Below are 13,668 nucleotides of genomic sequence, written 5' to 3'. Positions count from 1 at the left end.
CGGTATATTTAGTATTATTTGCTAACACCATAATTAAAATGCATCAATTAACCTCCAGTATTGTTTATTTACTGTTCAACTTTCACGTGACTAAAGGCTGATTGAAGATGATACAGCACACTTTAGTCCTAACAGTGCTATCTTTGCTTCTAAACACGTTAGAGAACATTTGCAGAAGATTTGCCCAATGTGATCCATCATGTCATCTAATTTCACAATTGCTGTTTTCATGGGCATTGGTGAAGTGAAGTCCTTGACCATGTCAATCTTTTCGCTCTTTAAATGATGTCACTTATTGTTTCTCTGTGAAGAGTTTGCTTCCTTTGTGCAGAGGTACATGCCATTCTGAAGGTTCTAATCTTTGGTCTTCATCAGTCAGTGCTTCAAGCCCTCGGCCCTCTCAGCATGATAAGGTTGTGCAAGTTGTTAATGAATCTTCTTCCAATTCTGATGCTCTGTTCTCTTTAATATATTCCAGTTTTTCTGTTATTTGATCAACATACACATTGAATACATATAATTAAAGGATATTATTCTCAGGCATACATATCCTAATTTTAAATTAAAAATTAAAATATCTACATTTCTTATTTAAAGGAATTTGAAACTTTGTTTTGGTCTATGTAGTACTTGAGCACAATGTAATGTTCTGGAATTTCCATTTGTAATGATGGAACCTATAATTTGTTATGCTCCACACAGTTGAATGCCTTTCCATGGTCAATAAGGTGCAGCTTTTTAATAGTCTCTGCTTTCAGTCAAGATCGACCTGACATCAACAATAATATTCCTTGTTACTTTCCTTCTTTTGAATTTGGTTTGAAAATTTGGCAGCTCTTTGTTGATGTACTGTTGCAATTTAAAAAATTATCTTCTATATAATTTAGTCAAATGTATTCTGAATGCCATTGTCTGATCATTCACACATTCCATTGGATTACCTTTCTTTAGAATTGGCCTGGAGATGGCTCTCTTCTACTTGTGGTCTAGAAACTCTTCCCAATTACATGGCATAGATGAGTGAGCACTTCAAATATTGAATTTGCTTATTGAAATATTTCAGTTGGTAGCTGCCAATTCATTCCACAAGCCTTGTTGTTTGGTGATAGCTTTAGTATGGTTGGGACTTCTTCTTCCTTTAATGACCTTGTTACATATGCTACCTCCTAAATGGTGGAACATCCATCAGTCTGTTTGGTGACTGTGAATTCTGTCCATTTTTTTTTGAAGTTTTCTGCCTCATCCACTATTTTGCCCAAGGAATGCTTCAATATTTCAACTAGAGACTTGGATTTTTCCTTCAATTCTTTCAGTATGAGGAATAATAAACGCTTTCTCTTTTTTGTGTTTCCTAATTCCAAGTCTTTGTAAATGTAATCACAATACTTTTTCCTCTGGAGCTACCTTAGGAAATCTTCCGTTAAATCTTCTACTTCATGACTTCACCCCTGTGCTTCAGTGCTCCGCTTTCACGGGCAAGTGTCCCAGTCTCTTCTAATGCTCACTCTGCTTTTGGCTTTTTCTTTTCTGTTTTGTAAATAGCCTTTGCCTTCCTTATTTATGAGGCTGGATGGGATGCTACAACTTTTCTTGTCTTTGGACATTGGTGCTAAGTCTACCAAACGTGTTCTTGAGCAAGTCTCTAAATTAACATGGGATATACTTAATTTCTTAGGTTGGCTTAATGGGCTTGTTTCAATTTTTTCAGCTTAAATTTGAATTTGAAATGAGAGCTATTTGAGTTGTTAGTGTTTTCATCTAATTGTTAAAAAAATTAAACATTGTATTTCAAATCATCATACAAACCCAGATAATTACTTGTTTTGTCTCTACTGCTGAAAAGCGTCCTACTTTCATTGTCATCATAATAAACACCATGTCTTATTTTTTTCCTTCCTATTGCTTCTAGGTTTCCAAAGTCCTTATCCTAGGATCAGGAGGCCTGTCCATCGGTCAGGCTGGTGAATTCGATTACTCAGGATCTCAAGCTGTAAAAGCTATGAAGGTGAGAGACGCTGGTCTTTGACAGGATTAATATCCCCCCTTTAATGAGTCTGATTTAGATACATGACTCCTCCTCTTTTGAATGTCATTTTAATTATTTTCTTTCATTATTCCTTATATGACGTTTATTTGAAGACGTTTTATCTCAACAACATGACTAACTTTTAAAACAATGTGCACACCTGCCTATTAAGGAGGTGAGCTTGGTCTCCCAAATTTCCTAAGTTACACGATAGCCTATTTATATTGAAAACATATAAAACCACCCTTAAAGATACTGCTTATTCCTTTTGAGGCAGCAGGGTTTTAAAAATACTCTTTAGAAACTTTGGATGGATTTGAAACCTCCCGGGTGCCCTAACACAGTCCAAACACGTTGGTAGAACCCTGGCACCATCTCTCGAAAGGAGAAGCTTTGCTTGAGGAATCTCGGGAGGTAGTGCTCCTTATTCAAGCTTAGGAAGTTACTGCGGTCATTAGGAAAAACCTACCCCCTAACCATACAATGATTTCCATTTCCATTCATAACTGCCATTTTGCTACTCTTATGAATCGGGCGACGCCTGTGAAAGGGTCATTCCACCAACAAAGGGGTCGGCGACCCACCGGTTGAGAACCGCTGAAAGGTCCCAATCCTCCTGCTACTCGGACCATCCAGAGGCAAGGTTGACTCTGCACTTACCTCTGGCCCGACCTTCCCCAGAGCGCTGGCCATAAGAAAGTGGTGTGGAGAAACAGTGAGACTAAGACAAGGGACATGAATGAAGAGTTGACTCGTATTCTCATTTCCCTTGAGACAGTATTTAGCTCAAGGGTTTTCATCTCGTGGATAGCTTCTAAAAAGAGTTCCCAGTTGCATTAATCTTCTTCCCATTTGTTTTTTTTTAATATTCTTCCCAACATATACAGATCCATGAGTGTTCACACATGGATATGTCAAGTTAATGTATATAGTTTAACTGAAAATAGGAATTAATACATAATTTATATGATTGCATGTTAATTATGTATTTATTTCTTTTTAAATTATGATTTATGATTAATTAGGAAATTAATTGAGATAAAATTTTACCTAAAAACATGGAAACAAACTAAATAACTCATGTCTGTAACCTGACCTATTATTAGGAGAAATATGTAAAGATTCATTAAAATGGTCCAGGATTGTTTATAAGTTTTATAATTGACAAACCTTTTTTTGAGATTTTCTCCTATAACATATATTTATAAAAATATAACATGCATAGAATATTCTCATAAAGATTTACAAATATGCTTAAGTTTCTGGGCATTTCATCAGTGAGACTCTCTATACCTTCTATTCTGAAGTATTTTCATTTTGCATGCAAAATGAAATACTTAAATTCCAAGCTACATGTAATGGGTTTTTCTATATGTACCTTTTCAGTATTTTGTTAATAATTCTATTCTTATTCTAAACAACTTATTAAACTTAGCAGGATGACTTATACTGAGGAAAGGACATAGAACTTGAGTCATAACACTTTAATTGGAGTACAAATTTTGCTACTTGTTGCCTTTAGGTTGTTTGGCAAGCCATCTGATCTTTTTGAATCTGAAGTTCTTTGTCTGAAGGATGGAAATATCTCCTATAGTCTTTGTATGAAAATCAAACAAATTAATGAAAAAGCACTTCACAAGCATTAAAGCACTATTTGAATTTAAAGTAGTATTAAACTTTAGTTTTTTATTCATGTCTTCTCCTAAGGATAAATAGGGTTTTCGAGGAATATTTGTAGACTTCCATAGAATATTCTGTTGATTTTTTTAGGGGGGTGTGGGGGTGGGGTGTATGTGTGTGTGTGTGTCTATTCTGTTGATTTTTACAGGAATTTACATAGACATACTATGAAATAATAAGAACTATCTGGCCAAATTTCGTAACAATTACCTTTCTAATGGCCACCTTCCTACTGATCACAAAACTCTTATCCTGACTTCCTTCTGAACTTTAGAATCTTAAGAATTATATTGAAAGAGTTTTCAGGTGTTAGCAATGAAATAGGACCATAAATCTTTATATAAATGTGCTTATACATATGTATAGGTATAGGCATAAGTGTAGGCATGCATATAGTTTGTGTATATATGAAATACATGTGGTTTATATATAAATGTATATGTGCATATATATACCTATAGGTATGCATATATAGATAGGTATACACATAGGTAGTCATATTGTTATCTTCTTTTTCTATAATGCTGATAAACAGTTGAATGAGAGTTGGAGTTGAAGCTATGACAGTGGGTTTGTGTGTGTGTGTGTGTGTGTGTGTGTGTGTGTGTCTGTGTGTGTGTGTGGTGGGGGGTTCCTAGTTTTTTGTTAAAGTACTGTAGCAGATATGGGGGAGCCCTGGTGGCCTAATGGGTTACATATTGGGCTGCTAACTGCAAGGTCAGCCCTTTAAAGCCACCCAGCCACTCCATGAGAGAAGGATGAGGCTTTCTACTCCTATAAAGATTTACAGTCTCAGAAATTCACAGAGCAGTTCTACAGTATCCTATAGGATCACTATGAGTCAGGTAGACTTGATGGCTGAGTTCGGTTTGGTTTTATAGCAGGCACGAAAACCTGGAGAAAGAGAAACCAGCACTAGGCTCTCAGTTATGAAGAGCAGAAAGCAAGGCAGGTCCTATGTTATTTATAGTTCCATTATCTATTTATAGTTCCATTATCTATTACACTCATATATTTGGAATATTTGATTATTCTTGTGTAGCTTGAAATGTTAAACTGAGTAGCAGGTGGGACCTCTAGACAAATGGCACTGTGGTTGGGCACTTGGCTGCCAACCACAAGGTTGGAGGCTTCAACCCGCAGTCTCTGCAAGATAGAAAGCTGAGGCTGTTTGGTCCCATAAGGATGCAGAGTTTTGGGAGCCCATGAAGTCATTGTGGGTTAGAATCAACTCGATGGCCAGGGTTTATGATTTGAGTCAAATTTTATAAAAATACAAAGATTTCACCACTTAAAAAATACTTCACTATTATATGATTCCATCCTTTGACCCAAAGTTTATTTCCATTTAACCTCCATTTGTTAGCCTTATTTCTGCTCTTACAGCCAACCAAACCCCAAACCCAACACAATGCTACTGAGGTGATTCCAACAGCTGGTGACTTTGTAGGGCAGGGTAGAACTGCCCTGGGAGCTTCCAAAATTGGAACTCTCGAGGCCAGTGGTTCTCAACCTTCCTAATGCTGCGACCCTTTAATACAGTTCCTCATGTTGTGGTGAACCTCCCCACCATACAATTGTTTTAGTTGCTACTTCACAACTATAATTTTGCCACTGTTATGAATTGGACAACCCCTGTGAAAGGGTAATTTAACCCCCATAGAGGTCACGACCCACAGGTTGAGAACCGCTGCTCTGGGGTGTAAGAAAACTTTATCTTTTTCTCCCTCCAGCCCCCAGAGTAATGGAAATGCTTTTACCCAACACATATTCAGTTACATTTGGTGAGTCTCACCTTTGCCATATATTCAAAGCCTGGATCCTTTTGTTTATTTCAGGAAGAAAACGTCAAGACCGTGCTGATGAACCCAAACATCGCTTCGGTCCAGACCAACGAGGTGGGCTTAAAGCAAGCTGATGCTGTCTACTTCCTCCCCATCACCCCTCAGTTTGTCACGGAGGTTATCAAGGCAGAGCGGCCGGATGGGCTCATTCTAGGAATGGGTGGCCAGACAGCTCTGAACTGCGGTGAGTGCTTCCAAGTGTCATTGCCTTCATCTTGTGTGTGTGTGTGTGTGTGTGTGTGTGTGTGTGTGTGTGTAAGCAGCCAGCAAACAGCCACCCCCAAATGGGATTTGGTGATGCAATATAACATATATGTCAAATTCAGAACTAAACAGAACAAAGTTACATGGCAGAGTAGTGGACACAGATGATTTTGGTATCTCTAAACCCAGAGAGATACTCATCTCTAGGAATGCTTAAATAATAGTCTCATTTTAGAAACGAGTCCTCGAACAACAGAGAATATACTAATATAGCAGGACTTTGTAAATCTTGTCATTTTAATTAGTAAGGCTAATTAGTAAGAAGGCAGTAAAAGTAACACCAAAAGAATAGCTTCTAGACTGTTTTAGGGTGTTTTCTCCAAAGCTGTTTTACCAAATGCTATTATCTTGTGGACTATGGTGACTTCTTGCATTTACACGTAAAGTTAAATAAATAAACAAAGTTACATTCAGAGATATATTTGAAAAGTCTCAAGGGTGGTTTCCTATTGAAAAACCCGATTGTGAGTTTCGTTCCACACTTTGATCCCATTCTATCTGGGATCTTCTACTGGGATCCTTTTCAGCGTTGGACCCATCTAGTTCTGATCTCAGGGTCTGAGGTTTGCCTGGTTCATTAGTTTTTTTGCACTAATTATTTCAATGCAACTTTGATTTTCTTCGGTCATCTTTGTCCCTGATGGGGAGATACCAATTGTCTTACCTTAGATGGTTACTTGCATGATTGTTAGGCTCCAGTCCCCAAACAGGATAATAGAACATTTCTTTGTTGAGTATATTTTACTAGTTCACCTTGCTGTCTCTCCAGTCAATGGTATTGAGCCCCCAGGCCAAGCAAATCCTTCCCTCAATGTATTTGGTTGTAGCCAAGAATACATTTTGTAATAATTTTGTTCCCTGTATGCTCTACTATCATCTTAGATAATGTTTGCAGCATATGTAAATGCATGTGTAGAAATAGGCTCTGTGAAAGCTACATATCTATTTGTGGGTTCAGTCCCATCCTCCTCTCTATACCTGCTCATCTTATATGCCTTTCCATATAGCCACTCATAGATTACGAAACTTACTGCTAGTACGTGATTGGGTAGGTCCTAGTGTTTACCTCTGTGCCTTGTCACCCCTGTGCTCCTTCTAGAGTCTTCCTTTGTCTGGCTCATGCTTTGGTTGCTCCCCTCTTCCTGTAGATTGCCTTTCCCTCCACTCAAGGGTATATGTGGGTAATGATTGTTTTCTGTGTGTGAAAACCTTTCTTGGCCTTTATCACTGACTGATTTCACTTACTATACCTCCTCTCCAAGTCATTCATGTTCGGAGGTGTTTTGCAGATTTGTCATCATTCCTCAAGGTTGTGCAGTATTTTGTTGTCTGTATATCTCATGGCATGTTTATCTATTCCTCTGCTAGGGCCACTTAGGTGATTCCCAACTTTGCGTTCTTGTGAATGGCGTTGCCATGAGTGTGGGTCAGCATATTTCCATTGTGCCAAGGCTCTTCTTTCTCTAGGATAGATGACAGATGTAGCGATACCTTTCCACTCCATTTTCTCATAAACTATTAAAAGCCACCTTATTGGGTCATATGTTATATCTATTTCCAACTCTTAAAAGAAGCACCATGCCATTATTCAGAGTAGGAGAAAAGTGTAGAACAAAATTCAAAATCATAAAAAAAAACCAAAAACCACACTTACTGTGGACTAGCGACTGGTAGAACCCTGAGACTCTGGCCCGTGGTCATCCTCCAGGCCTGGAACTATCTTCACCTCTGAGGTTCTATATTCAGTTCCCAAATATTGTTGTTAGTTGCTATTGAGTCTGTTCCAGTTTATAGTGACTCCATATACAAGTAAATGAAGCATTGCCTGGTTCTTCATCACCTTCACAATTGTTACAACCACTGTGTCAATCCATCTCATTGAGAGCCTTCTGCTTTTTGGCTAGACCTCGTCTTTACCAAGCATGATGACATTTTCCAGAGATTGGTTTCTACTGATAATGTATCCAAGGTGCATGAGATAAAGTCCAGTTGTCCTAAGCCAAAGAATCGGTCTTTAATGTGAATGTCAACAGTATGCAGGTACATACAACCATTCAAGATCATCAAGGCCATATCCGCCGAAGGATGAAGTTCTGCTAGGTGGAAAGGGTTAGGAAAGAAGGAAGAATGGAGATGGAAAACTCAGGGTAGTAGTGGATGAATGATGTTACATTGTAGGGATTGCAGCCAATGATGTGAAGTAGAATAGGCATGAATTGGTAAATGGAAAATGAATTTGTTCTGCAGATTTTCACCCAATTCACAATAAAAAGTTAAATATAAACAAATAAATTGGTTTTATTTGGTTCTTCGCCAGGAGTGGAGCTATTCAAGAGAGGTGTACTCAAGGAGTATGGCGTCAAAGTGCTGGGAACCTCAGTTGAATCCATTATGGCCACAGAAGATAGACAGCTTTTCTCAGACAAACTAAATGAGATTAATGAAAAGATTGCTCCAAGCTTCGCAGTAGAATCGGTAAGGAATCTTGGTTTTGGAGAAACAAGGCACTATTTACTTTGAGTGATAGAGAGAATGATTTTTTATACCTACTAATAATGGTTAAAGTTCTGACTTTCTTCCAGACATGTACCTTGGGGGTATTTTGTGTTAATTCTAGGTATCGAGGTGGAAAGGTTAGGGATAGGTATTTTTGAAAGGAGACGTCAAAGAGAAAGTGGTTTATCAGTGGTTGAAGTACCACTCAAATCCGGTGAGCTGAAAATAAGCACCACCCACCCCACAGGGCTGAGTGTTTTCAGCTTTCCTGGTACCAATCACAAATCCGGAATGTGCAAATGCCTGCTGACAGAGACTGGTTGGAGTAAAACAACAATAACACAAGCCTATAGGTTGGAATAAACATTTTAGAATGGAATTATCTAGGAAAGAAGACATGAGAGGTAATAAGTAAAACTCAAGAGGACAAACTTGTTGCTTAGATATTTAAACAGAGTTGATCGCCAGCTTCTCTTTTATTCATTTTCCATAGTACCCTGTGCCTACTGATACGCTATTACCATACACCAGGACAAAGTTGGTGTGTTGGACATCGGCTTCCCTACTTGATTCATGAGTTCAGGCATACAATTGGTGGAGTGGGGGTGCTGGAGGCAGCTGCTAAAGCAACTTTCTTATTACAGAACTAGGTAGATCCTTTGGGGGTAAGGCAATGTACCCCTAGAACACCCCAAAATGGGCTGTGCATTCTTTTTCCCGAAAGGAATGCTACCAAGAATTTGACATGTTACAAAGCTGCCAATCAGGAGTAATCCTGGGGTAGCACTGCTGATCATGATGGGAGTCTCCTGCCTCACATCTATTCTTTTATTGCCAGGTTTAATTATGTCCTTGCCTCCTCAGGATGTGAAACGGGCATATGGGAAAGGTGTAATTACATTCCCATTGGTCGTGTCATAGTATTCCATGACAAGAAATATAGCCACCATATGTCGTGTTTTGTAAATTAAAAAAAGAAATTCAAGCCTCTGGGACCAAACTTGAAAAATGAAAACTCTCTCTACACACTGTTCCTAATGGCTTATTGAAGTCATACCAAGCTAGATCCAATAGTAAGGAACTTTATTTTCCTTATGAGGTAAAGAATTTTCAATTGGAGTTTAAAATTTCAATAGGTTCTTTATTCTCAAATTAAAGATTATTCTCTCTGATTTGGCTGTGGTCCTATTTTTCTATCTACATGTGACCTCCTCCCTGGGGGATGGATGGACAACAGAAAAGTGGGTGAAGGGAGACGTTGGGCAGTATAAGCTATGATAAAATGATAATAATTTATAAATTATCAAGGGTTCATGAGAGAGGGGGTACAGGGAGGGAGGGAAAAAGTGAGGAGCTGATACCAAGGGCTCAAGTGGAAAGCAAATGTTTTGAGAATGATGAGGGCAACAAATGTACAAATGTGCTTGACACAATGGATGTATATATGGATTGTGATAAGAGTTTTTCGAGTCCCCAATAAAATGATTTAAATTAAAAAAAATGAAACTAAAGTATCACTAAGGAGGCTTGGAGAAGTGAGGGGATACAGGAGTCCATGGCATATTTAGGAAACAACAAACAAAAACAAAACAATGATCTGGATTTTTAATTAAAATTCGTGAACAACCCCCTCCTCTTCTGCCTCAGAAAGAGATGAAGGAATAATAATTCCATATTTATTCTCTCCAACTAAATTAATTCACGACTATTGCCAGACTCTCTTGGTGTGTCTTTTCTGCCTGGGTGGTGAGCTTGTAAAACGTGGGAATTCTTGTTCTTGATTGCAGCTTGAAGATGCCCTGAAGGCAGCAGACACCATTGGCTACCCAGTGATGATCCGCTCAGCATACGCCCTGGGAGGGCTTGGCTCAGGCATCTGCCCCAATAAGGAGACCCTGGTGGACCTCAGCACAAAGGTACGTGGATTCTACACCTGCTTCTTACCAACCAGGAAACCCCTAGAGATCCTCTTCAGTAGAAACCGTCTTATTGTCTCGTAGAGAAATGGTCTTATTGTCTCGTTGTTTAATCACTCTCATATGCTCTAAGAGTGAGATGCAAAAGATGATCCCCTTCAGAAGGAAATGTGATCTATGCCAGGACACAGGCATTAACCAGAGCTGCTCTATGTAAACCAATGATCGCTAGACCTAACAGTTCACCCACCTTTCTTCTCCTTCCAATGATGTAAATTTTGCTAGTAATAATATAAATCTAATCCCATTCCATCTTCCTTTGCTTTGTGCTCCAAAATGCTAATTAAAATGTATTTTCGTGGCTAATAATAAATGGAATATAATGTTTGTGTTTTCTATATTCTTTGAAATAATGCAAAAGAGATGATATCCAAAACATGAAGGGAAATACATTGACTGTTTTAGTTTTACCCAAAGTCAGGTGTCTAACATATAGCCATATAAACCTTTTAGTAGCATAAATGAATGAATGCTTAGTCAACTGCTGTCCAAACACCAAAGACCAAATTCACTGCCATCAAGTCAGTTGTGATGTATAGTCGCCCTGTAGGAGAGAGCGGAATTACCCCTGTGGGTTTCTGAGACATAAGTAGTTCTTTGAGTAACTCTCTGTCACCATGTTCATTCAAACTCATTGCCATCAAGTCAATTTGATATCATTGAGGTATGAAAATTTACTCCCTCTGGCATATTAGAAGCTCTAAATGCTTGTAACATTAGAAATAATATTTTACCACCAATCAGGATAATGTATTTATAGTCTGTCTATATTCAAACCTATTTAAAAGTATGTAATTTATTAAATGAAAATATATTTAACACATTGGACAATATGTTAAAGAACCTAGCAATACTTTTAATAGATCCAAACCAGCCAATTGCTATGGGGTCAATCCTGACTCACAGTGACCCTATATAAGACAGAGTAGAGCTACCCCACAGAGTTCCCAACACTGCAATCTGTATGGAAATGGACTGCCGCTGTCTTGCTCCTGTACATAACTTGGTGAGTTCAAGTCCTCAATCCTCTGGTTGGCAGACTTCTTATCCACTGGGCCACCAGCGCCCCTCCATTTCCTCTCTCTACTTTTTTACAATATCCAAATATAGTTTGAGCGCTGAAATTTTTATCTGAAAAAAATTCCTTTTGAACATGATGAATATAATTTTGGAATGTGGTCCATCATTGTCAATCAGTTGCATTGGTTACTGTCAGTAACAGTTGGTAACCTAACTTTACTATTGTAATTAATTAATTATGATGCCCCTGAATACTTTTTTTATTCTCTTGAGATAATTTTGAATACCAATGGGAGCTACATTAACTTGTTCCCATCCCTAAATTAGCTTTTTGAATAAAATCTGATAGTTGAAAAAAGAATCTGAGGAAATGTGTAAAGAAGCTTTTCCTCCTACCAAATATCCAATATCCATTCATATCTTTAGAACACAAACAAGACTTCCAGAATTCATATCCTGTGTTCTCCAGATTTCTTTCTTTTTTTTTTGAACAAGGAGTTCCATTGCAAATTAATCATTCTCAAACAGTTAGCCATTAACTCCACAATTCTTAACCACGTTGAAAATCTCATCTTGGGCAGTAAGAAAACATTCCAAACCTCATCGCCACCTCTTGGATTCCAACTGCAAAATGCTCTGTAGTTCAGAGGAGTCTGCTCCATCTGCTTCCCCCCTGCACATCTCTCATAAGAACAGGGAGTCTCACGTGTCCCCCACTGGCGAGCAATTGCTTTGAACCACTAATCTTGCAATTGGCAGCCCAAGGCTTAATGAACTGTGCCCTCAGAGCTCCTGGTGGAAGAACAAGGGTGCTATTTTTTCAGTGGCATATTTTGGAGCTACCCAATCTACTGTGGTGGTTGAAGATTTTTGTGTTTGTTTTTTTTCAATGTTGATATTTAATGTATTTTAAAAGGTTTTATTTTATTATATTGCGGGCTAACAATTAGAAACATTTAAATGATTCTTCATCATCACATTTTCTTCCTTTCACTGACAAGCCAAATCAAATATTTTATGACACAAAGGGACAGATCTGTCTTAGACATTCAGCACCTCCATTCTCCCCCCCCCCCCCAAGGTATCCTCAGGTTAGAGACAGCCTGTTTCATATTTTGGGCTCAGTATGCTACCCACTGTGGGTATTCAGTAAATATGAAATGATAATTATACTAATTCATATCTGTCTAATCAGGCATACATGATATATGACTCAGAGTATTTAAGCACTTAGGCGGTGATTAACCGTAATAATAGTTGCATATGATTCTTTTAATTCCAAGGCTTAACATGCCATCTTGGCTTGCTGTTTACAACCATGACCATCTCCTTTCTTCTCCTCATCAACGTCAACTAACTTTTATTGTGTGTGTCACTGCTCAGAGCACCCCCAGCTTATTGTAGAGAAAGCCAGAGTCTTTAGACTTATTTTTCCACATTTATTTGCACTTATCACATTTTCGGGTTCCAGAGAAGCCTAGCTGCTGAAATAATTTCATTTCCCTCTGCCTGATTGCTCAGTTATTTTCTCTTTTTCCTAAATTAGTTTGATTTAATGTCATATCAGCACTTTGAATGGCAAGCCTCAATAATGTAAATCAAGCACATTCACTGCAGGATGCTATTCCTAGTCCCTCACTGATTTTCTGACACACGGTGCCTTCTGGAGTGCAGGGGAGGGTGAAGATGGGACTTGGGACTTAGTGCTGGCTAAGGTTGAAGGCAGATATGTGCGTTCCAACCACTGCCTTTCATTACTCTTTGATGCCTTTTGTTACCCATTTCCAGGCCTTTGCAATGACCAACCAGATTCTGGTGGAGAGGTCGGTGACAGGTTGGAAAGAAATAGAATATGAAGTGGTGCGAGATGCTGATGACAACTGTGTTACAGTCTGCAACATGGAGAATGTGGACGCCATGGGCATTCACACAGGTACGCATGGCTCTTCCAGAATGACGGTCATACATGATGCATTCTGTTTGTGTCCGCGAGGGCCCCGAGCAGTCTTTTAAAAGGTTTCTTTCCCTTTAAGATATTACTCTGAACTGACAAGTAAGTGGCAACATGTCAACATTTTACATGAATATGATATTTTACAGAATGGAAAGTATTCTCCTAAATATTTAACTTCATAAAATTTCTATGCGGTAAGGCAGGCATTTTTATCCTGCTGTTATTTTAAGAGGGGCGGCAAGTACCAGATGACATAACACAAGTAAAATCTATAAGCCTGCATGTCCTGAAGTTAAGTGTGAGGCTGAGGCATGCTCTCAGCAGAGGGAAGTGTTAGAAGGAGGAAGTCAGATTTTTAGGAAAGGAATTTAGTTAGGAGGAGAAGGGAAAGAGGACAACTTAGATTTT

At 38.5% G+C, this 13,668-nt stretch overlaps 1 protein-coding gene across 1 annotated transcript in view; it reads left to right on the top strand.

Moving 5' to 3' along the window:
• Nucleotides 1-13,668, top strand: part of CPS1 (carbamoyl-phosphate synthase 1) — a 126,866-nt gene that overhangs the window by 46,589 nt on the left and 66,609 nt on the right. The window contains exons 13-17 of the mRNA XM_075529303.1: nucleotides 1,910-2,005; nucleotides 5,545-5,734; nucleotides 8,132-8,289; nucleotides 10,098-10,226; nucleotides 13,095-13,239. Coding sequence (XP_075385418.1) covers nucleotides 1,910-2,005; nucleotides 5,545-5,734; nucleotides 8,132-8,289; nucleotides 10,098-10,226; nucleotides 13,095-13,239 — 718 coding nt within the window. The remainder of the gene's footprint in view (nucleotides 1-1,909; nucleotides 2,006-5,544; nucleotides 5,735-8,131; nucleotides 8,290-10,097; nucleotides 10,227-13,094; nucleotides 13,240-13,668) is intronic.

The sequence above is a fragment of the Tenrec ecaudatus genome, chromosome 13 (genome assembly GCF_050624435.1).
Source record: "Tenrec ecaudatus isolate mTenEca1 chromosome 13, mTenEca1.hap1, whole genome shotgun sequence".
NCBI lineage: Eukaryota > Metazoa > Chordata > Mammalia > Afrosoricida > Tenrecidae > Tenrec > Tenrec ecaudatus.
This window is presented reverse-complemented; position numbering and strand designations above follow the sequence as displayed.